The sequence below is a fragment of the Sus scrofa genome, chromosome 16 (genome assembly GCF_054392235.1).
Source record: "Sus scrofa isolate SSC_HxYL_T2T_F1_AM1 chromosome 16, Sscrofa_HxYL_maternal_Yorkshire_Landrace_v2.0, whole genome shotgun sequence".
NCBI lineage: Eukaryota > Metazoa > Chordata > Mammalia > Artiodactyla > Suidae > Sus > Sus scrofa.
In genome coordinates, this window is record NC_139398.1 from 48,251,649 (window position 1) to 48,274,173 (window position 22,525).

The following is a 22,525-nucleotide window of genomic DNA, read 5'->3' on the forward strand; positions in this document are numbered from 1 at the left end:
CCCAGCTGCTCTCATCTATGCTTTTCCTAGGTTCATTTTTTTCCCAGGCCTACTTCAGACTCTGGATTCATATGAATTTCCTGCTACTCAGTTTTCTAATTTTCATTATTCATTTTTTCTGAAGTGAATTTAAGACTTTTTAATTTGTTTATCTTTGGCTGCATCTGCTGGCATGTGGAAGTTCACCGGCCAGGGATAGAACCCAGGCCACAACAGTGACCAGAGCCAGGTCCTTAACCTGCTGAGCCACAGAGGAACTCCTACACTTGTTTTTATTTTTAAGCTTATCAGTGAAAATTATCAGCACCTGGAAAGTTAGCTACCACCATTAAAAGTTTAAGAATAATTCTTGTCTTCATCCAGATGTTAATCTGTGGTTAAGATTGACTGCTAGTATGTATGGTGAAATCCCTACTGTTTTCTAGAACCAAACACTTGATAAAGGCCCTCATGAATGAAGATGATGATATTGAGACTTGGGGATTGCCTGTTATTTATCAATTAGTCTAAGTTACCTCCAGAAAACAGTGTGAGTTTGAACTCTTAACTAGCAGTATTTGAAACTGTCTCCTTAGACCTTACCCAAAGTGGTTTTGACAAACACACACACCTTTAGTAATGACTTATACTGTCTGTCTTATCTTTTCATCCCTTAAAATTGCTATTCATAGATTCTCATTTATAATGAACCTCTTGTTTCCTGCCAAGACCCTTTTAATCTTACCTGGAGTAAATGGGACAGACATTAATTACTATTTGTTCTTTGTTTCAATTTAGTGTCTTTTATTTGTTGTTTGAAGAGATAATATGAAGACTTGCATTAAGGGTAACAATGTTTTCAGCACTGAATCTGGATCGTTTTCTGAGGAGTGCAGAATTTTAGCCCCATCATGTGGTGAAATTTTAAACTGCATGTGGTTGTTCATGTCTTGTGAAATAGGGCATGTCTTGTGAAATAGGGCATTGGCTTTTGAACTGTTGATTGGGGCCCAGGAGGAGGTAAATTTTACATAATGTTTTTATATGGACATAGATATAACTAAAATAGTACTCCTATACTTGCAGTCTTCCTTCTCTTCTGTTCATTTTTATTACAATAAAAAATGCAAATTGTTACTGATTTCATCATTCTTCATAATGAGTCCTGACCTACAGTTTGAAAAGCAACATTGGGAGTTCCCATTGTGGCTCAGTGGGTTAAGAACCTGACTAGTATTCATAAGAATGTGGGTTTGATCCTTGGTCTCACTCAGTGGGTTAAGGATTTGGTGTTGCTTTGAGCTGCGGTGTAGGTTGCAGATGCAGCTCGGATCCTGCATTGTTGTGGCTGTGTTGTAGGCAGGCAGCTGTGGCTCCAATTTGACCCCTAGTCTACCCCTAGTCTGAGAACTTCCATGTGCCTCAGGAGCTACCCTAAAAGAAAAAAAAAAAGTAACATCGTAATTACTCCTTCAATAATGTAAGCAGTGTGGGTTTACATTGAAAATGTGTGCTTATTGGAAATTTCAACCCAACTAGTATCTATGAGGATGCAGGTTCGATCCCTGCCCTCACTCAGTGGGTTAAGGATCTGGTGTTTGCCGTGAGCTTGTGTGTGTTGAAGACGTGGCTCGGACCCTACGTGGCTATGGCTGTGGTATAGGCCAGCAACTTCAGCTCCGATTCAGCCCCCAGCCCGGTAACTTCCATATGCTGTCGGTGGGGCCCTAAAAAGCAAAGCAAAGAAAGAGAAAGAAAAATGTGTGCTTATTAAACTTCAGGCTAAGAGAGCATCAGAAAATTCAGAGTTCATTGAAACGTCTTATTTACTGTGTAGTTTTTGTTAACTACTGATTCAGATACTCCAGGAATCAGAAAATTGTAAAACTTTTTTTTGTTTGTTTGTTTGTTTTGGCCATGCCAATGGCATGTGGAAGTTCCTGGGCCCAGGGATTGACCCTCAGCTGCTGCAGCGACAATGCCAGATCATTAACCTGCTGCACCATGAGAGAATTCTAGAAAACTTTCTGGTGTTTTTTTTTTTTTTTTTTTTTTTTTTTTTTTTTTTTTTTTTTTTTTTTTGCTTTTTAGGGCTGCACCCACAGCATATGGAGGTTCTCAGGCTAGGAGTCCAATCAGAGCTGTAGCCTCCAGCCTACACCCCAGCCACTGCAATGCCAGATCTGAGCGTCATCTTCGATCTATACCACAGCTCAAGGCAACGCTGGATCCTTAACCCACTGAGCAATGCCAGGGATCGAACCCTCAACCTCATGCTTCCTAGTCAGATTCATTTCCGCTGTGCCACAAAACTGTTTTTTTTTTTTTTTTTTTTTTTTTATAAAGAATCCAGAAGAAGATTTAAAATATAATAACTAAAGTTTCTTGAGTCATTACTACATACCAATCACCGTGTAAAAACCCTTTATAAGAAGGCTAACGAAAATCATAAGAGGTGAAATACTGTGTCGTCCCTGCCCCCCCCCCCCCATTTATAGATGAGGGAAATGAGGTTGAGAGAGATGAGTAACCTGCCCTAAAGTGCTGGAGTTAGGATAGGAATCCATGTGTGCCGGACTTAAAAATTCACCAGTTTAACAGTTTAATAACTTTTCTTTTCTTGATTTTTAAGTAGACTAATTTTCAGAAGTGAAACACAAGGATTTTTTTGCATACACTGGAATATATTTTTATCTTTCTGTAGTTAGTACATGGGTATCTAACTCTTCAGTGGCTACATACAGTTGATCCTTGAGCAACATGGGTTTGAACTGTTTATACCCACTTATGTGGAATTTTTTTAATAAATATATACGGTAGTACTATGTGATCTGTGGATATGGAGGACCAACTGTGAAGTTATACATGGATTTTTTGATTGTGCAAAGGGTTGGTACCCTTAACCCCCTACACTGTTCAGCTGTCAGCTGTGACCTTTTATTGAGTGAATCTACATGGATTGTTTAATTAGTTACCTATTGACGTACTAAGCTGCAGGAATGCCCGGCAACTGTTCAGTATATTTGTAGGGTAAAGTCCAAGCAACAGAATCAATAGTTTAGAAGGTTTGTACGTTTTGCTTGATAGGGCCTAATTGCTCTCCAAAAAGATTGTTCCATTTTATAATCCTATCAGGCTTTTTCACTGGTAACACTAGATATTTTCACACTTTGTGTGTGTGTGTGTGTGTGTGTGTGTGTGTCTGTCTTCTTAGGGCCGCGTCTGTGGCATGTGGAGGTTCCCAGGCCAGGGGTCGAATTGGAGATGTAGCTGCCACAGCCACAGCAATGCAGGATCTGAGCTGCATCTTTGACCTACAGCACAGCTCATGGCAATGCTGGATCCGTAACCCACTGAACGAGGCCAGGGGTAGAACCTCAGGATGCTAGTCAGAATCGTTTCCTCAGAGCCATGACGGAAACTCCTGTTTTCACACTATTAAATCTTTGTAAAATTAGATGAAAAATGGTACTTCATTGTTTTGATTTGCATTAATTATGGTTGAGCATTTTTTAAAGAACTGTTTCTAAGAACCACTTATTCGTGTAATTTATTTCTTAGTGCTTTATTTGTGATAGTTCTTTTCATCTTGAGTGATTTGTTTGCCATATATATTGCAGATACTTTCCTACAACTTGTTTTCTTGATAATTCTGAAAGATTATGTAGATAGTTCTAATAAAATATTAAGCCTACAAAGAAGCATAATGAATAATTAAATGAACACTTAACCACCCCAAAGTCATATCTTAACATTTTGCCGTATTAACTTTTGTCTCTTCTGGAAATAAAACAAACATTTGAAATTTACTTGTTCACGGTCCTTTTTCTGTCTACATTCCCCCCTAAACTATTCTCAGTGCATGTTCTTATATTATTACTATATGTGAGTATCAATAAATAGTATTGTGAAAAAAATTTAAAAATCACATTGTTCTTTATGTTTTAAAAAATTTATATAAATGATTGGAGTTCCCGTGGTGGTACAGTGGAAACGAATCTGACTAGGAACCATGAGGTTGAGGGTTTGATCCCTGGTCTCTCTCAGTGGGTTAAGGATCTGGTGTTGACATGAGCTGTGGTGTAGGTCACAGATGTGGCTCCAATACCGTGTTGCTGTGGTATAGGCTGGCAGCTATAGCTCCAATTGGACCCCTAGCCTGGGAACCTTCTTATGCCGTGGGGGCGGCCCTTAAATGACAAAAGACCAAAAAAAAAATTACATAAATGATTATCATGTATATGATATTTATGTCAGCTATATATAAATGATTACCATTAAATATATTGTTTTTACATTTGTTAATAATATCTTTGAGATTTTTTTCCCCCCTGTGTTGATATCTGCAGATTTGGTGTAATTATTTTAAAAAATTGCAGTATTCTCTTTGTGCCTGTGTATCACATTTTGTTTGTCTCATTAAGTTGAAATTTTTTTTTTTTTTTTTTTTGTCTTTTGTCTTTTTTTTTGTTGTTGTTGTTGCTATTTCTTGGGCCGCTCCCGCGGCATATGGAGTGAAATTTTTTTTGTATCTTTTGGCTACTACAGAGAGTACTCCATCAAATATTCGTGTAATATTTGCTTGTACACATTGATAAGAATTTAGGTCCCTACTTCTCTCATACTTTAATGGACGTAAAAATAACCTGGTAATTTTGGTAAAATGCAGATTCTCATTCCAGTAGGTCTCAAATGGAGTCCTAGTTACAATAGTCTTCAAAGTGCTGTTGATTCTGCTTTTTTCTTTCTTTTTAAATTTATTTTTTTCGGTGACACCACCAGATCCTTAACTCGCTGCGCCATAAAGGAAGTCCTTTTTGTTTTTCTTTTGGCTTCTCAAGCCAGGATTGGTATTGCCTTGTCTCATGTACCTTCTGGCTCCAGCAAACACCCAGGCTGGGGCCTTTCATGCTTGCATATACCATACTGCCATGGCTTTGCCCCATGCTGGAAACGTTCAGCCACCCCTGTGCTTAGTACTGTCTCCCTCTGTAGGAGTAGGTAGGATGCTCCACTGCAGCAGAGCTGTAAGAGTTTGTCTCTTTCATTCCTTGAGTTCTGGCACACTTGACTTTCTTGTTAAAGCAGTTGACTCTGATGTAGTGGGGAAGGGAGTGATGGGGACTACAAAGGACACAGAATACTCCCACTCCAGGAAGCTAGGCTCAGCATTTTTTTTGTTTGTTTTTGTTTCCAGTGGCAGTAGCAGTTCAGCTTTATTAACAAACTTCTGATGTTAGTCTATTCAAAACTATATATACTCATTGCTATTCAGCTTTGGAGACCTCTTGACTCAGCAGCCACAAGTGTATTGCCTTTCAGGTGGGACCACATCTCATGGTAAAACATCCCTTCTTTCTACTCAGAGGAGAGTTGTAACAGTCAGAGCACTGTTTGGGTACCTTGTTTTAATTCTTCTGCTTGCCACTTGGTCACAGTGAGAAACCCTTGCTTCCATTCATCACTTGAATGAGAACAGTTGTTGGCAGATCCTGGAGAACCTTCTCCTCCACCCTCATATGACCTAAAAGACCCTACCCCTTTTTTTTTTTTTCTAGAATTTTTAGGTCTGAGAGCATGACATCCTGATAACCAAACTGTTAGGTTCTGTGATAGATTTGGGTTTTTACCCTACTTAAAAGCTTAGCAAGCTATCCTGTTAGTGTTGTTATATGGATGTTGGTGGCAGACAGTTGATCAAGGGCTGTGCCTTTTTATCCATTACAAGCATCATGAGGATGAAGCTAGAGGCCATAGGGGAACTTGCATCAGTAAGTTCCACAGGGGCCATGTGGGGGTTCCATTTGGATGAAATGGGATGTGCGGTGGGTTTGTACTATAGCTGATGAACTCAACTCTGTCCTGGAATAAGTTGCTGTAGGGTTGGTGTTTTTTTGCCTTTTAGGCCCGTACCTGCAGCATATGGAGGTTCCCAGGTTAGGGGTCAAATTGGAGCTATAGCTGCCGGCTTATGCCACAGCCACAGCAACATCAGATAGAAGCCACATCTGTGACCTACACCACAGCTCACAGCAACGCCGGATTCTTAACCCTCTGAGCGAGGCCGGGGATTGAACCTGCAACCATAGTTAGATTCGTTTCTGTTGCGCCACCACAGGAACTCCTGAAAGAAATTGTAATACTAGTAAAACTGAGAGAAATGATCAGGGCATTAAAACAAAAAAATGGAGTTTTGAATGTGGCTTTATCAAATTAATGGATTATTATTGGGGAAAACAGTGAGCTTTATGAATAGTTGTGACTTTTAAATGTTTTAATACATTTCTAATTTTTTAAAATCATTTTTACACATTCTTCTTTTGACAGATTTTTAAAAGCATTTGCTTTGGGGAAGAGGAGTTTGGAAATAAACCTAGACAACTTAAAATAGAACTGTAGCTTCATTTGCCATAATTTTCTGATGCTGAAGAAAACCTTGGGCTATTTAAGTCAAATAGTGTGTGATACACAGTATAGCATTTTGTTATAAAAGAAGTACACTTGGAGTTCCCTTTGTGATGCAGTGGTTAACGAATCTGACTAGGAACCATGAGGTTGCGGGTTGGATCTCTGGCCTTGCTCAGTGGGTTAAGGATCCGGCGTTGCTGTGAGCTGTGGTGTGGGTCACTTGGATCCCGCGTTGCTGTGGCTCTGGATTAGGCCGGTGGCTACAGCTCCGATTAGACCCCTAGCCTTGGAACCGCCATATGCCACAGGAGTGGCTCAAGAAAAGGCAAAAAGAAAAAAAAGTACACTATAGGGGAGTTCTCTTGTGGTTGTCTCTGCAGTGGCTCTGGTTGCTGCTGTGGCATGGGTTTGATTCCTGGCCTGGGAACTTTCACATGCCACAAGTGTGGCGCAAAAAAAAAAAAAAAAAAAAGTGTACAGTGTATTTGCCTTGATTCCCTTACGCTAGCATTTTACTTTTAAAGACTTGGGTAAATAGAGGAGTTCCTGTCGAGGCGCAGTGGTTAACGAAGCCAACTAGAAACCATGAGGTTGCGGGTTCGATCCCTGCCCTTGTTCGATCCCTGCCCTGGGTTAAGGATCCAGCATTGCCGTGAGCTGTGGTGTAGGTCGCAGACGCGGCTCGGATCCCACGTTGCTGTGGCTCTGGCGTAGGCCGGTGGCTACAGCTCTGATTGGACCCCTAGCCTGGGAACCTCCATATGCTGTGGAAGCGGCCCAAGAAATGGCAAAAAGACAAAAAAAAAATAAATAAAATAAAAATAAAAAAAATAAAGACTTGGGTAAATAGAAATAATTGTTGAGTTCTTTAGGAATGGTGCTCTTGTTTGTGGTTAGGTAGAAAAAAATAGACGAACAGTAGAGTCCATCTTATGAGTTACCAGTACCGAACACATAGGAAATAACCACAAAATGTTCTTAACTGTTTAAAATTCTTTTAAATAAATGAAATTAGAGTACTAAAAATTTTAAAAGTTGTGGTCGTTTTATTTGTACGTTTACCTGTATTATAATTTGTTTCAGTCGTCATTGAATTTTGAAAAGCATTCTGAAAACTTTTCATGGACAGAAAATCGTTATGATGTGAATCGTCGACGACACAATTCTTCAGATGGCTTTGATTCTGGTATTGGACGTCCTAATGGAGGTACATTTTGCTAAGAATCAAGAGTTTTTTTCTTCATATTCTTCTAAGGATATTTTGATTGTGATTGGATCTTTAAGTGTAACTATCTTTGAATTTATAATACTTTCACTATTATTAAATAAAGGTAACTTTGGAAGGAAAGAAAAAAATGGATGGCGTACACATGGAAGAAATGGTACTGAAAACATAAATCACCGAGGGGGATACCATGGTGGAAGCTCCCGTTCTCGTAGCAGTATTTTCCATTCTGGAAAAAACCAAGGACTTCATGAAAATAACATACCCGACAATGAAACGGGGAGGAAAGAAGACAAGAGAGAACGCAAACAGTTTGAGGCTGAGGATTTTGTAAGTTTCTTGTAATTTTAATACAAATGAGATTTCTGTAAGTGCTGTTTTAAGCATCAAGTGTTAGGAAATTAGGACACCTCATTTTCCAAAGTGATCACAATTGACAGTTTAAGTTAATCTTAACATTTTTAGAGGCTTTTTGTTCATAACTCTCTCCTCCCCCAATCTTATTCCTCTTTCTCACCCCCCCCCCCCATTAATTTCTGTGTCTCCCTGTGTGGTCTTTTACAATTTTGGATAAATTTGTCATTTTATTCGCTATAGAATTTTAAACAATCTCCCTTTTTTGATGAGTAAATATCTGCTGAGAGTAGCTTTAGAGTATATATTAAGTGCTCAGCTCAGTTTTCTGTTTAATACCCTGAGCATCACTTTTTGAAATATGAATCTGTAAATTGCTTTGAGAATGAATTTGTTAACTAAAGCATCCAGTGGTGAAACCTAATGGAACAGTTGAGTGACAGTCTGATTTTCTTGTCCCTGATCTTGACCTTATGCTAAGAAAGGATGATTTCTCATATTGATGCAAAGACTACATCTCCTTGCATTTGCTTTTTTTTTTTTTTCCCCCAAATTCACACTTTTTCCTCAGGTAGTTGGGGATGAGAATATTTAAAGACACTTCCCTTGTTCTCTCCAACTTGGAGTGAGTGTAGATAGTAACCATTTTAATTGTTAGAATAAGCGCAAAGTAAGGTTTATGAATAATTGGAGTCTTTTTCTCCCCCCCCCCCCCTTTTTTTTTTTTTGGATGCATGTGGAATTTCCTGGGCCAGGGATGGAAACCAAGCTGCAGCAGTGACAGTGCTGAATCCTTAAACTGCTGAGCCACAAGAGAACTCCAGTAATTGGTTTTTAATAGTTAAGAGTTCATTATATTAGATTTTTTAGTATGGTTTTGAGATTACTTTTTTATCTTTCTTTCTAGGCACACTCATGGCATATGGAAGTTCTCAGGCTAGGGGTCAGATCCGAGCTACAGCTACTGGCCTACACCACAGCCAAGCAACACAGGATCTGAGCCTCGTCTGAGCTACACAACAGCTCATGGCAATTCCAGATGCCCAATCCACTGAGCGATGCCGGGGATCAAACCCAAATCCTCATGGATCCTAGTTGGATTTGTTTCCACTGTGCACAAGGGGAACGCCGAGATTATTTTTAAAAGGATTTTTTTTTCTTAAATATGAGCATTTTAAACATTTGTTTGATTCTTTTTATTCCAATTTTTTAGCCGTCTTTAAATCCTGAATATGAGAGAGAACCAAATCAGAATAAATCTTTAGCTGCAGGTGTATGGGGTAAGTAATTTTTGATCTATCTTTGAGGGGTATAAAATGTTATTTTTAGGTCTCACATTTGTGTTTTTTTTTTTTTTAATAAATAGGCTAGAATTAAACTTTCTCTTTTAAATATTTGTTTTTGATGTGCTGATCTATAAAAAAAGGTAGCATCTATCTTTAAAAAATACGATATTGGGGATGGAAGAAGATCCTAATTTGGATAGCTGATTTATACATGTTAGTACTTTTAAGTCCACTCAAATATGAGTTTTTTAAAAAAAAATGATTGTAAGTTAAAATGTAATGAATTGATGTCATTTTGAGAGCAGTCTGGTAATCTTAAGAAACAAAAAATTTAGTTAATTTGTGGTTTTTGAAAGTTGAAACTGGAAAGATAAGTACTTTTAATCATAGTGTGATACAAAGTTAATTTTTTTTAACCAATGAAAATGGTTATCCATAGTATTAAAAGTAATTGTATGGATCACGCCTATGGAACTAGTCTTTCAAATTACTTGCCTTTTTGATTATCAAATCTTAATGACAGTTTTTCTACTAATAACTCCCTTTTTAAAACTGCTGAGAGTTTAATTTGATAGCATCTTACAGAAGATTAAACTGCACTCATAGTACAAATTAGTTAGCTTTTTAGAGGGTTCAAGTGAAGTTTAAAATAATGGAAAAATTGTTAATGTGAAGATTTGATATCTGAAAAATTAATTATTTGATAGCAAATTCAGAGGTGATGTATCCACTTTGGAATTTGTATTTTTATTTTTCTATTAAATTTTTTTTCTATTTTTCTATTAAAAATCAATAACTTAATAAAAAAAAAAGGATTGTGGCTTATGACAGCATATTAGTCCTAACAATAAAGGCATTATTTTAAACTTTGCCACTTCCTGTGCTGTTCTTTATTGTATTTATGGAGTGATAACGCTGGGGAATTATTTTGTTTCTTTTGGTCTCCCAGTTTATTTGAGGGCTTCTTGAGGGTGGGGGTGGGGGTGGTCAAACACTTTTGTTAGAACCATGTGAATGGCATTGTTTTTTCTGTATTGCAAATTAGTATTTCTACCACTCTCCCCAGGCCTACACGCCCAGACACACACATACCCAACCAAAAAAATCTCCCAAGCTCCTCTCTTAGGTATGTTTCCTTATTATTCAGTTTTTCTGGGAACAGCTGATTGCATAAGAATATAGAACCACCTGGAAGGTGGTAAATAAAATTTCTAAGAAATTAGGAATAATTTGGATTTGATTAAAATGAAAGTAAATAAAAAATCAAGAATGTTAGTGAGCATTTGTCATATAAAACTACCTATAGATACTATTGGTACTGATCCTTGGTTAATTTAGTAATTTTGGAAATGATTTAAAGGCAAATACATCTTTGAAAATATTGAAAATAAAATGTGTTAATATAAAGATTTTGGTTCTGCTGTTTCAGGGTTGGTTTAAGGATTTTGAGCACTAGTTGAAAAGATGTTTAAAAGGAAGATGTACTCTTTATTGTGTCTTAGGTAAACTAAAAAATGTGTCTGCATTAGAAAAAGAAAGTGGTTAATTGTGGTTTGGTTAATTGTTAAATTCCCAGTACTTCCCATAGGAATACAATGAAACTTTCATTGTATTACACTTCACTCTTCCTTTCTCACTTTATCCCCTGGGATCCCAAATACTGTTTTCCCCATTGCAACATTTAAAATAGCTATCTATGTTCCTGAGGAGGACATGAGAGAATTTTAGGAAAGACTTCAGTAGAACTTTTCTAGTGCTACTGCCTTCCAGGTAAGTCGAAGTTTATTAATGGAAATGTAATATATATTAAAAAACATACACCACCAGTTTGTCCCTGAAACTGTCCTTTTGTAGATCAAAAACTGGAAGAGTCCAAATATCATATCCCAATTAAAAAATGCTTTGAGTGAAGATCATTAAGCTATTTAAAATATTTAATTCTTCTTTGAACTTAATTAGCTTGATGAGAAACACCCTGCAGCTTATATCTGTGACTTCTGTAGTATTTTGATCTTAATCAGGATCACTGTTTTTTGGTGTGTAAGATTAATATTTACTCTTAATAATTTAAAACTAAAATTCAAGGCACTTCAGTGTGCCTGTGAGAATTTAAAAATAATTTGAGGAGTTCCCGTCGTGGCGCAGTGGTTAACGAATCCGACTAGCAACCGTGAGGTTGAGGGTTCGGTCCCTGCCCTTGCTTAGTGGGTTAAGGATCTGGTGTTGCCGTGAGCTGTGGTGTAGGTTGCAGACGTGGCTCGGATCCCGCGTTGCTGTGGCTCTGGCATAGGCCGGTGGCTACGGCTCCGATTTGACCCCTATCCTGGGAATCGCCATATGCTGCGGAAGCGGCCCAAGAAATAGCAAAAAAAGACAAAAAATAAAAAAAAATAATTTGATTGATTGATTTGGGGGATGAGAAAGAGACAGCGAAAATGATGTGTTTGTGTGCAGTTTGGGACATTTGTGACTATTGATTTGTGTATTTTTAGAAGTCCTCTTGGCTGTTTTATGTTGACATAGTGTGTCAGCAACATGTTATTAGCAAATCCTAACAGTTGGTACTTAAGATACTAAATAATGAGGAGTTCCCTTTGTGGCGCAGTGGTTAACGGATCTGACTAGGAACCATGAGGTTGCAGGTTCGATCCCTGGCCTTGCTCAGTAGGTTAAGGATCCGGCGTGGCCGTGAGCTGTGGTGAAGGTTGCAGACTTGGCTCGGATCCTGTGTTTCTGTGGCTCTGGTGTAGGGCAGCGGCTACAGCTCCAATTCGACCCTAGCCTGAGAATCTCCATATGCTGAGGGAGCGGCCCTAGAAATGGCAAAAAGACCAAAAAAAAAAAAGACACTAAATAATGAAAAACTTTGAGTCATTAGTGATTAACTTAAGGATAGTCTTGTTTCAACTCAGCGTTTATATTTGTGTTTGTTGGTAATTTGATGAACTTTCCTGATTATTTGATACATTATTTAAGATCATCAGGGCACCTTCTTAAGAATTGTATTAATTTGTTTAGCCTTCTAAATCAAAGCAAATTCTTAAAAATGGGTTGTTTTTTTAGAGAAGTCTAATTACATTAGCCACAAGCGTGCAGGTTGAGTGACATGAATACATTAAATGAGTTTGGGTCATGAAAACAAGTGACGTTTTTAACATGACTTTATAAATAGAGTTAAGGAAAGTCTTATTTCTTTGTATAAAAGCATTCTCTTGGTAGATTGTTGGTAGATTGATGTATTGAAATGACAACTTCAGTGTCTTATGGTGAAGACAGTTGTTAACATTATAACAATAAAAGGTAATGCAACGCTTTCAAGGTTGAGAAGGGAAAATTAATAGTTTTGTTAGAACGACTTGACATAAGTGAATTTTATTTGGTCAGAGGTAGAAGTATTATTCATCATCTAAGTTGTTTTATTTTAGAAAAATGTTTAAGCCTTTGCTTCTTGTGAGTAGAGCATGGGGGCCTTGTTAAAGGAAAGAATACCCTTGCTTCGACATCAATTATGTTAATGAAATTAATTTGATTTGTATATTACATAAAAAAAAATTCTAAGTCAGGCGTTCCCTCGTGGTATAGTGGGTTAAGGATCTGGCATTGTCACTGCAGCAGCTCAGGTCACTGTTGTAGAGTGGGTTGATCCCTGGCGTAGAACTTCCACATGCCAAGTTAGTGGAAAGAGTAAAGAAGGATTCATTGGCTTTTTTTTTTTTTTTTTTGTCTTTTTGCCATTTCTTGGGCCGCTCCTGCAGCATATGGAAGTTCCCAGGCTAGGGCTCGAATCGGAGCTGAAGCCGCTAGCCTACACCAGGGTCACAGCAACGCTGGATCTGAGCCGCGTCTGCAACCTACACCACAGCTCACGACAGCACCTGATCGTTAACCCACTGAGCAAGGGCAGGGATCGAACCTGCAACCTCATGGTTCCTAGTCAGATTCATTAACCACTGTGCCACGATGGGAACTCCCATTGGCTACTTTTGAATCCAACATCTTCGACACTTAGAAAGTATGTGGTAGGATAATTTGTGGAGATAATCTTTGAATAGATGAACCAATTAGAAGTAAAAAACTAAGCAAAAAAAAAATATTCAAAGCAAGCAGAATTCAGACAATGTTAATCTATATTAAAAAAAATCTTGAAGTATTTTTCTGTATTAAAATTAGTGCTTGATTAAATTTGTTTTAATTTCTGTGATACTGATTCTTTGTGTTCAGTATTTGTATTTTATTTTGTCTTGTGTGACTAAGTTTCCTCTTCATATTAGTGTGGAAACATAATTCAAATACTATTTACCTTTCACATGGCTGTATACTTTTGATCACAAATTAAAGTTGCCTCTGATGTCAAGATGAGGAACTAAATTAGTAACTGGCATCAATGTGATGGTGAAGGAAAAGGTGGACCCTGACTTGGTGGTGCACACTTATGAGCCTCTTATTTGAGCATTTCGTATAGGCTTATTATTATTTTTAATTGAGAATGGTACACATTTTGAAGTACCTAACCTAGCAATAATTTAATTTCCATTTTCTCCAGTAGTATAATATAGTGGTTAAGTACATTGGTTTTAGAATCAGATAGGTCTAGGCCCTAATTTTAGGTCTTTTAGTTATTGGATGTTTATACACTTTGGGAAGATTACATAATTTCTGAGTGAAATGTCTTTTTTGTGAGATGAGGATGGTCACAGTAACACTCATGAGAAAAGCGTTGTTAATATTAAATTTTCTGTTGTGTCAAATCCTTGATCATATCACAAGTAGTTAATACATATTAGCTAATTATGTTTTCCTAATCCATTATATGAGGGAGATTGTGGTATATTTACTAAAAGGCAAAAAAGAATTTCTGAGTAATAGATTGAAGGATAAAGTAAAAAAACGAATGAGAAAATTCACGTAGGAGTTCCCGTCGTGGGGCAGCGGAAATGAATCCGACTAGGAAAGATGAGGTTGCCGGTTTGATCTCTGGCCTCGCGCAGTGGGTTAAGGATCTGGCATTGATGCGAGCTGTGGTGTAGGTTGCAGACGAGGCTCAGATCTGGCATTGCTTTGGCTTTGGTGTAGGCCAGCAGCGACAGCTCCAATTGGACCCCTAGCCTGGGAACCTCCATATGTTGCAGGTGCGGCCCTAAAAAAGACAAAAAAAGAAAAGAAAAGAAAATTCATCATGTATATATAAGGCGGCTGTTACCGAGAGTATAGTCTAAGATAGACTAGAGGATGAAAAATTGATGTCAGCTCTGACTTAAGCATGTGACCAGTTTACTTTGTATTGTACATGGCAGTATTTTAATACTAATCTTTCTTCCAAAAAATTTAGTCACTCCCCTTTACCACTGGCTTTGTATTTAAGAAACAAAAGTAATGATTACATTTTAAGGTTTTGAGAGAGCGTGAAATAACAAGATAATAAAGGGATATTTAAAGTCATTTATTCTGTTACAGCTGTTTGGGAGGATAGTAGGAAATAATAATATGAAAACCCAAAACTCATATATGCCTCCAGGTATTTTGAAGGCACTTTGACAATAGCTGCTCATATGAATTTCTGAAATAAGCACACATAACTTACTTCCAGATTCTTTTTAATAAGTGTTCAAGTGTTTCATCAGTACATAGTTTTTTTTTCTTTACAAAGGTCAGGTTAAGGATCCAGCATTGTCACTGCTGTGGTGCCAGTTGCAGCTATGGCGTGGGTTTAATCCCTGGCCTAGAACTTCCACGTGCTGTGGGTGTGGCCAACACCCCCCCCCCCCCCCCGCCCCCTGCCAACCCCAAACCAAATAAACCATGAACAATTTGGGTCTTTTTTATGTAGTTAATCAGTTGATAAGGTTAGTGGAAAGAGTAAAGACGGAGTCATTGGCTACTTTTGAATTCAACATCTTTGACACTTAGAAAGTATGTGGTAGGATAATTTGTGGAGATAATCTTTGAATAGATGAACCAGTTATAAGTAATATAAATGATGCAAATTTAAGTCAGGAGTTCTGGAGTCCAAGACATAGATTTTGGTCAGTCAGTCTCATTCATGGTAGTAGCAATTCAGTACACTGTAGCTGCTGGTCTACCAGTAGCTCACCCTGGGGATATAGCCACTGGTGGCAGACACACTTGAAAACACTCCACAATGTGGATACCACAGCTTTTAGGCACAATCCTGGCCCATTAGCCTCAGAACACTTTCTTGTTCTTAAATGGGGAGGTTTATGTAATATGTTTAGCATGGTTATATAGGACATAGGTTAGTTTTTATTGTGTTTATTTCTCTTATTTCTCATCTTCCTTCTTGGAATTTTAGGTTTAATTTTAAATTTAAAATTCTTGAAAAAGGACACCTTTTTTTTTGTTTGTTTGTTTAGGGCCGCACCTGTGGCATATCGAAGTTTACAGAATAGGGAGTTGAATGAAAGCTGCAACTGCTGGCCTACGCCACAGCCACAGCAGTGTGGAATCTGAGCCACATCTGTGACTTCACACTGCAGCTTGTGGGCTTGCAGCAATGCCAGATCCTTAACCCACTGAGCGAGGCCAAGGATTGAACACACATCCTCATGGATACTTGTCGGATTCTTAACCCACTGAACCACAGTGGGACTCCTGAAAAGGGACACTTTTAATTTGAAATTAATTAGAAGCCTATCGTAGTGGAGATGGTGTATAACTTTTCTGGACTTTTTTTCTACTGTTTGTTTATTTTTATTTTTCTCTTTTTGCCTTTTCTAAGGCTGTTCCTGAGGCATATGGAGGTTCCCAGGCTAGGGGTCCAATCGGAGCTGTAGCCACTGGCCTACGCCAGAGCCACAGCAACGTGGGGTCAGAGCCGCGTCTGCAACCTACACCACAGCTCACGACAACGTCGAATCGTTAACCCACTGAGCAAGGTCAGGGATCAAACCCTCAACCTCATGGTTCCTAGTCGGATTCGTTAACCACTGCGCCACAATGGGAACTCCCGAGTGTTTGTTTTAAAGAAACGTTTCATATTTCTGACTCTGAGAAACTATTTTTCATTTTACAGATGAGAGATTAGGGAAGTTGGAGCAAGTATTAAAATTCTATAAATCCGGTGCAAAAATAAATGGTCTTAACCTCTGTACTGTAATATTTGAATATGAATGCTTAGTAAACACTAGCACTATGCCTACTTCTTTTTCTTCCCAATTTGTTCTGTCTTCTTTTAGGTACCTTTTATCATCTTTTACTTTATTTACCTCTCTTCCATGACTGATTTCTTAGGCTTCATCTGTCTTCTCTGTGGAATATTTTATCATTCTTTGCACTGAAGACCTCTTTGAGGAAACTTAACAGAATGTTTCTTGCTCTTAGGTGTCCAGAAATTCAGTTTTAGGAAAAGTGAACTTTGTAGTCAGGAACTGTATTGAGGCTTGCTTATCTGTTCTGTCTTCTAGTTTGATCAGTGATGACTTTTGTACGAAATATTATTTCTTTCCTTTTTGTACCTTCAGCCTTCTATGTGGGATCATTTTGCTTCTCCATTAAAGTACATTTTTAAGAATTTAGTGAAGATCTTTTCTTGGTGATTGATTTTTGTCTGAGAAGATTTCACTTCTGTCCTCTGCCTTCAATGGCACTTCTAAGTTCCAGTCTGTAGGACAAGATTCTACAAGGGCAGGTTAGCCACCTCCTCAGCTATTAGGTTCCTTTGTGTACATACTCTAAGCTGAAGTTTTTTTTACTTCCTTCACTCTAGAAATATGGATTGAGATCATTCATTGCTGATGAACTGTCTCCTATTCTGCCTTATTGGTTTTCCTCCCTCATTATAGTAATTTTAACATGAGGATTTAGAAGAGAAAGAAGATAAACTTGTGTGCTTATTAGTTAGCAATATTGGAGTAGAGGTCTCCATTAGTCATGTTTGAACTTAATTGTGGTGTACCTAGAGAACTGCCCTCTGCTTCAACACTTGGATTCCTCTGAAATTAGACCTTGCAAAAAAACTCTTTAGTATCTTTTGCATTTCTCAACACTGGTCATTTCTCAGATTTATGAGTTTAATTTAGATTTTTAGTATCAGATTTTTAAGATTTTTCTCTTAAAATTGCTAATTTTAAGAATTTTATTTTTTTAACCATTTTTAAATTCATTCTGTTACCATCTGTTTGCCAAGAGTAACTATAAAACTTAAATTGTTCGGTACTAATGCTAGTATTCTTCATTGGCCTCTGTTTGAAATCATTATGCTTCATTTTTATTTTGTCATTTTTTTTTTCTTTTTTTTTTTGTTCTTCAGAAAAACTAACACAATGGTGATAAAATTTCTGTGTCCTTATGTGCCTGAAAATACCTTCCTTAGCTTTCACATCTTGGGCCTTTGTAGGAAAGCTGAGAAGTTGGAATATTGGCCTTGGTAGATTAATATGTATTTAACTTTCAGAAAAATGAACCTTTTCTCACTTGGCTTTAAGTCCTTGTTAATATTAAGCATGATATCAACTCTGTATTTTAAAGAGTTTGAAGTCTCAGATGAACTTCGAGAGTCCTTCCATGTCCCTAAGAGTCTTTGTTTTGTTTAGTTTTTGAGATAAACCAGTAGCAAGTTTGGTTTGTTTGATGCAGGACATTGTCACACAACATCTATGCTACTCACCATCTCACCAGATCATAATGTTAAACTAATTTTAATTTTCTATGATTTCTTTGAGTTAATTCTTTTCATCTAAACTCTCCAACTGTGAAACTGATGCTTTCAGAGTTTTTCTGTGGGAAGAAAGGCATATGTCACTGCAGTAATTGTGAACATGCTCAGTGTGACACCTGTTTACATATTAACTGATTAAACTCTAGGAGTAATTTTTTATATTTTAGCAACTTCATTTGTCTTGAGAAAAGCTTTCAGTTTTTATACTAAAATACTATTTCTAGTATTATCTTGAGAAACTAGGATTGAGTTGGATGTTTAACAACTTGTACAGTGTCTTCAATGTAGTTTGGATGGCCAGTAAATATTTGAATGAGTATTTTGAAAACATAGTTCCCCCTTTTCATTAGTTGTAACTTCAGTTGAAATTTAGAAATAGTTCCTTTCTTATTGGTAATAATTTTATGAATGAGACGAGATTAAAAAGTATGAAAAGGAATTAGGAAAATTCTCTTCAAAATGGAGAAAAGGAAAATATAATTTTATATTTTGAGTCTTAAGAGCCATTAGGATGAAATTTGTAATTATAAAATTAAATGAAAGTATGCTAGAATATAATTAATTTAGCTTGGTCATATTTACCATTCTAGTTTACTGTCTAGCTGAATTCATTTTTTGTTACTTGACATTGCTGAATTCTTCTGCTGTGATTGTGTTTGATTATATTTTAGCTTTATTTCTCAAGCAGGAATATATATTGTTCATACTTACTTAGTTTAATAATTTTACCCAAGAAGCAGCCGTTATTTTTTAAATATAATCAAATTTGGAATATATTGTTCTCTTCTGCTGGTTTAACTTTGTGCTAAAAAATTTAAACTACGTAACTATTGCTCGTGCTTTATTCATGCAGAATATCCCCCGAATCCTAAATCTAGAACTCAAAGGATGCTGGTCATTAAGAAAGGTAATACAAAAGACTTACAGCTATCTGGATTCCCAGTAGTAGGAAATCTTCAGTCACAGCCCGTTAAGAATGGGACTGGTCCAAGTGTTTATAAAGGCTTAGTCCCTAAACCTGCTGCTCCACCTACAAAAGTAAGTTCTGAATTGTTAAACATGCAAGTTTTTAGTTGATAATTAATTGAATTACTTTGGTGGGGAAATGTTAAAGATTTTAAATCAAAGTATGGGGATATTTGTGGGCTACTGATTTCTAAGTGGAAAGTGTTGGCTCATTATATGTCATTGATTTTAACTGCTTTTTATGTGGTGTGTGTGTTTGTTCACATATGTTTTCTTGTTTTAGTAGTAGTAAATGAAATCTATAAAATACTTGTTTTGCTAGATGCATATCTGATATGTTTGCTTAATAATAATGTATAAAGTGCTGTTTTCTTGGTGTTAAGTTTTAGGTTTTTGAAACTCTCACTTGTGTTTTCTTGGTAGAGGGCAAAAAAAAAAACTCAGCTTAAGCTTTATAAAACTTTGAAAAAACAGCAGTGTAGTTTTAATCTGAATACCAAGTTTTGATTTGTAAAAAAAGATGGAAGAGAACTGTAGGAATGACTGAGATACACTACAAAAATAATTATTTTTATGAGCCAATGTAGTCATCTTTATTTTATAGTGTTGACTGTTTTTTCTTCTGTATAATTTGTTTTAAATACACATTAGTGTTTATGTGTTTTTCTTTAGCCTACACAATGGAAAAGCCAAACTAAAGAAAATAAAGTTGGAACTTCTTTCCCTCATGAGTCTACATATGGTGTTGGCAACTTTAATGCTTTTAAATCAACTGCCAAGAATTTTAGTCCATCCACAACTTCAGTGAAAGAGGTATGGTCTTTAAATTATTCCCAAGGAACAAAACATATCTTAATCATGATAATTTAATTAACAGTGAACCAAGGCATAGATTCATTAAACTGATGGATTAAAACGAAGGTATTTGAATTCTTTCAAAAAACTTGATTCAGATGTTTCCCTGTATTGATGACCATTTTTGCAATTTAAGTAGAGATGATTTTAAAAATTTCCACATATTCTAGAAAGTAGAGAAAATAATACAGTGAAACATCTACCCATATACCCATCAACCAGAAAGAGTAATTTTTAAGAAAATTATGAAAATGACAGTTTTGATATTTGTCATAGTTACATTATGCTGTAGGATTTAATCTTGATTAAAAATAAGCATTTATATTGTATAGTCTTCTTTTGGGTATGGACATTTTATTAGTGTTAACACCCACCCAGAAGAGGCGGAGAGGAAGAACTGGGAAAGGAACATATTGCTGTTTTACTGATTTTGAATATGTAGTAGCTTATGTATTTCATTTGACAAGGAGGTTACCTGACCAGTTTAGGGTCAGAAGACACTTGTGAGAATATTGTTACACCTGAGATTTTGATGTTATTGGAACATTATAACCCTTCATAAACTAGTTATCAATTACAGAAGCTGTGATGGAACAACCAACATTCTCAGCTGGTTAATTGTGGCTTAAATTCGTTATTGTATGTAGTCAGTATTGCCAACAGTTAAGCGTTTTGGTTTATTCCCATAGCTTAAAATCCCTGTGACACAGAATTCTAACATTCTCTTTTCTTTTGTCTTCCACTGTCAAAACAGCAATAACAGAAAGACTGTATGTAGCACATGCCACTTTACTGCCCTCTCCTGCCCTCCTAAAAAACATTTCCCTTTTGAAATTCTACCTGATAAACACTATATGTACCTCCATGTAAATAATTATAAAATAGTAGATCATATTGGAACCTGTTATTATAACCTTAGAATTCTGTGGAACACAATTTTTAAAAAATGCACTTTTTTGAATTGTGGAAATATTTTAGCGATTTCAGAGTCCATTTTATTTTTTATTTTTTTAAGTTTTTAGATTTTCAGGCCATGCTCATGGCCTATAGAAGTTCCCGGCCAGGGATTGAACCTGCCCAACAGTAGTGACCCAAGCCACAGCAATGACAACGCTGGATCCTTAATTGTTAGGCCACTAGGAAACTCCTCAGGATCCATTCTATAAAATAATATTTAAATTCCTAATTTAGAATCATTGTTCTTAGTATCATCAGACCTTAATTGTTTCTGGGATAAGAAAATTCTTTTTTTTTTTGTCATTTTTTTTTTTTTTTTTTTTTTTTTGCTATTTCTTGGGCCGCTCCCGCGGCATATGGAGGTTCCCAGGCTAGGGGTCCAATCGGAGCTGTAGCTGCCAGCCTATGCCAGAGCCACAGCAATGCGGTATCCGAGCCGCGTCTGCAACCTACACCACAGCTCACGGCAACGCCAGATCCTTAGCCCACTGAGCAAGGGCAGGGATCGAACCTGCAACCTCATGGTTCCTAGTTGGATTCGTTAACCACTGCGCCACGAAGGGAACTCCCAGAAAATTCTTAATGTTTACTAATTCAGTGGAGTAGATAAACTCAGGAGGGATAGAGGAAAATATAATTTAAATTAGAATTTAAAATCAATTTTGTATTGTGAAAAAGGTGAAATAGGAAATTGTGGTAGTTGTGAAGTTGATATTGGTTCTCTGACTCCATATTTATCAACATTTCTAGTGTAATCGCTCAAATTCCTCTTCACCCGTTGACAAACTTAATCAGCAGCCTCGTCTAACCAAACTGACACGTATGCGCACGGATAAGAAGAGTGAATTTTTGAAAGCATTGAAAAGGGACAGAGTAGAAGAGGAACACGAAGATGAAAGCCATGCTGGCTCAGAAAAGGTAAATTGAACTTGCAGTGTAATTCTTGGTTGATAATTAGCATCTCATTGGAATGTTTGGGCAGATGTCATTTAGGACCTTTGAATAAACTTTAATCAAACTTTTATGTCTCTGAAAGCAAGGCTAAGTAACTATTTGTATAAATAATGAATTCCTTTCTAATACAGCCTTTTCTTACTCTAGTAGTTCCTGTGCAAAAATGAAATTAAAAATATTCCTGTTGATACTAGTTTTCTTTGGTTTCCCCATCTTGCCTACCTTTATCCTTTTGGTTTTATCTTTGTTGAATAGCTGTGAATACATGGAATCAGAAAGCTTATAGGTATCCTTCACAACTTAGGATATGAGAATGTCTCCTAAAGTATTACATTTATATATTATCAGTGAAAATCTAAACAGGATCTGATAGTTTTTTTTTCCCCAAAAAAACACTCATTTCTCTAACTCATTTTTTTAAACTCCCTAAAAATCAGGATGACGACTCATTTAATTTGCATAACAGTAATAGTACTCACCAAGAAAGGGATATAAACCGAAACTTTGATGAAAATGAAATTCCGCAAGAGAATGGCAATGCCTCGGTAATTTCCCAGCAGATCATTCGGTCTTCAACCTTCCCACAAACTGATGTTCTTTCTAGTTCACTTGAAGCAGAACACAGGTTAGTGTTTTTTACTTTTTTCTCTGTATTTTCTCTAGAAAATCTCCGGAATTTTGATATTATTATGGAAAACCGATTTTTAACAGCTTCATTGAGATAGAACTTACATACCATGATTTTTTTATTCAATATTTTAATCAAATTTTCAGAATATTTGAAATTGTGTAACTGTCACCATAATCTAATTTTAGAACATTTCCATCACTCCAGAAAGAACCTCTTGCTCGTTTATAATTACTCAT

At 36.7% G+C, this 22,525-nt stretch overlaps 1 protein-coding gene across 12 annotated transcripts in view; it reads left to right on the forward strand.

Annotated features, from left to right (window-relative positions):
* The window catches only part of GPBP1 (GC-rich promoter binding protein 1), an 80,525-nt gene that overhangs the window by 42,182 nt on the left and 15,818 nt on the right, over nucleotides 1-22,525 (forward strand). For 6 of the 12 annotated variants that reach the window (XM_085002278.1, XM_085002277.1, XM_085002283.1 and 3 more), the window contains 8 exons: nucleotides 7,471-7,594; nucleotides 7,719-7,942; nucleotides 9,180-9,246; nucleotides 10,319-10,378; nucleotides 18,780-18,964; nucleotides 19,565-19,705; nucleotides 21,455-21,622; nucleotides 22,096-22,283. In XM_085002278.1, the coding sequence (XP_084858404.1) occupies nucleotides 7,471-7,594; nucleotides 7,719-7,942; nucleotides 9,180-9,246; nucleotides 10,319-10,378; nucleotides 18,780-18,964; nucleotides 19,565-19,705; nucleotides 21,455-21,622; nucleotides 22,096-22,283 (1,157 nt within the window). The remainder of the gene's footprint in view (nucleotides 1-7,470; nucleotides 7,595-7,718; nucleotides 7,943-9,179; nucleotides 9,247-10,318; nucleotides 10,379-18,779; nucleotides 18,965-19,564; nucleotides 19,706-21,454; nucleotides 21,623-22,095; nucleotides 22,284-22,525) is intronic. The other 6 variants (XM_085002281.1, XM_085002279.1, XM_085002284.1 and 3 more) reach the window with 1 other exon arrangement.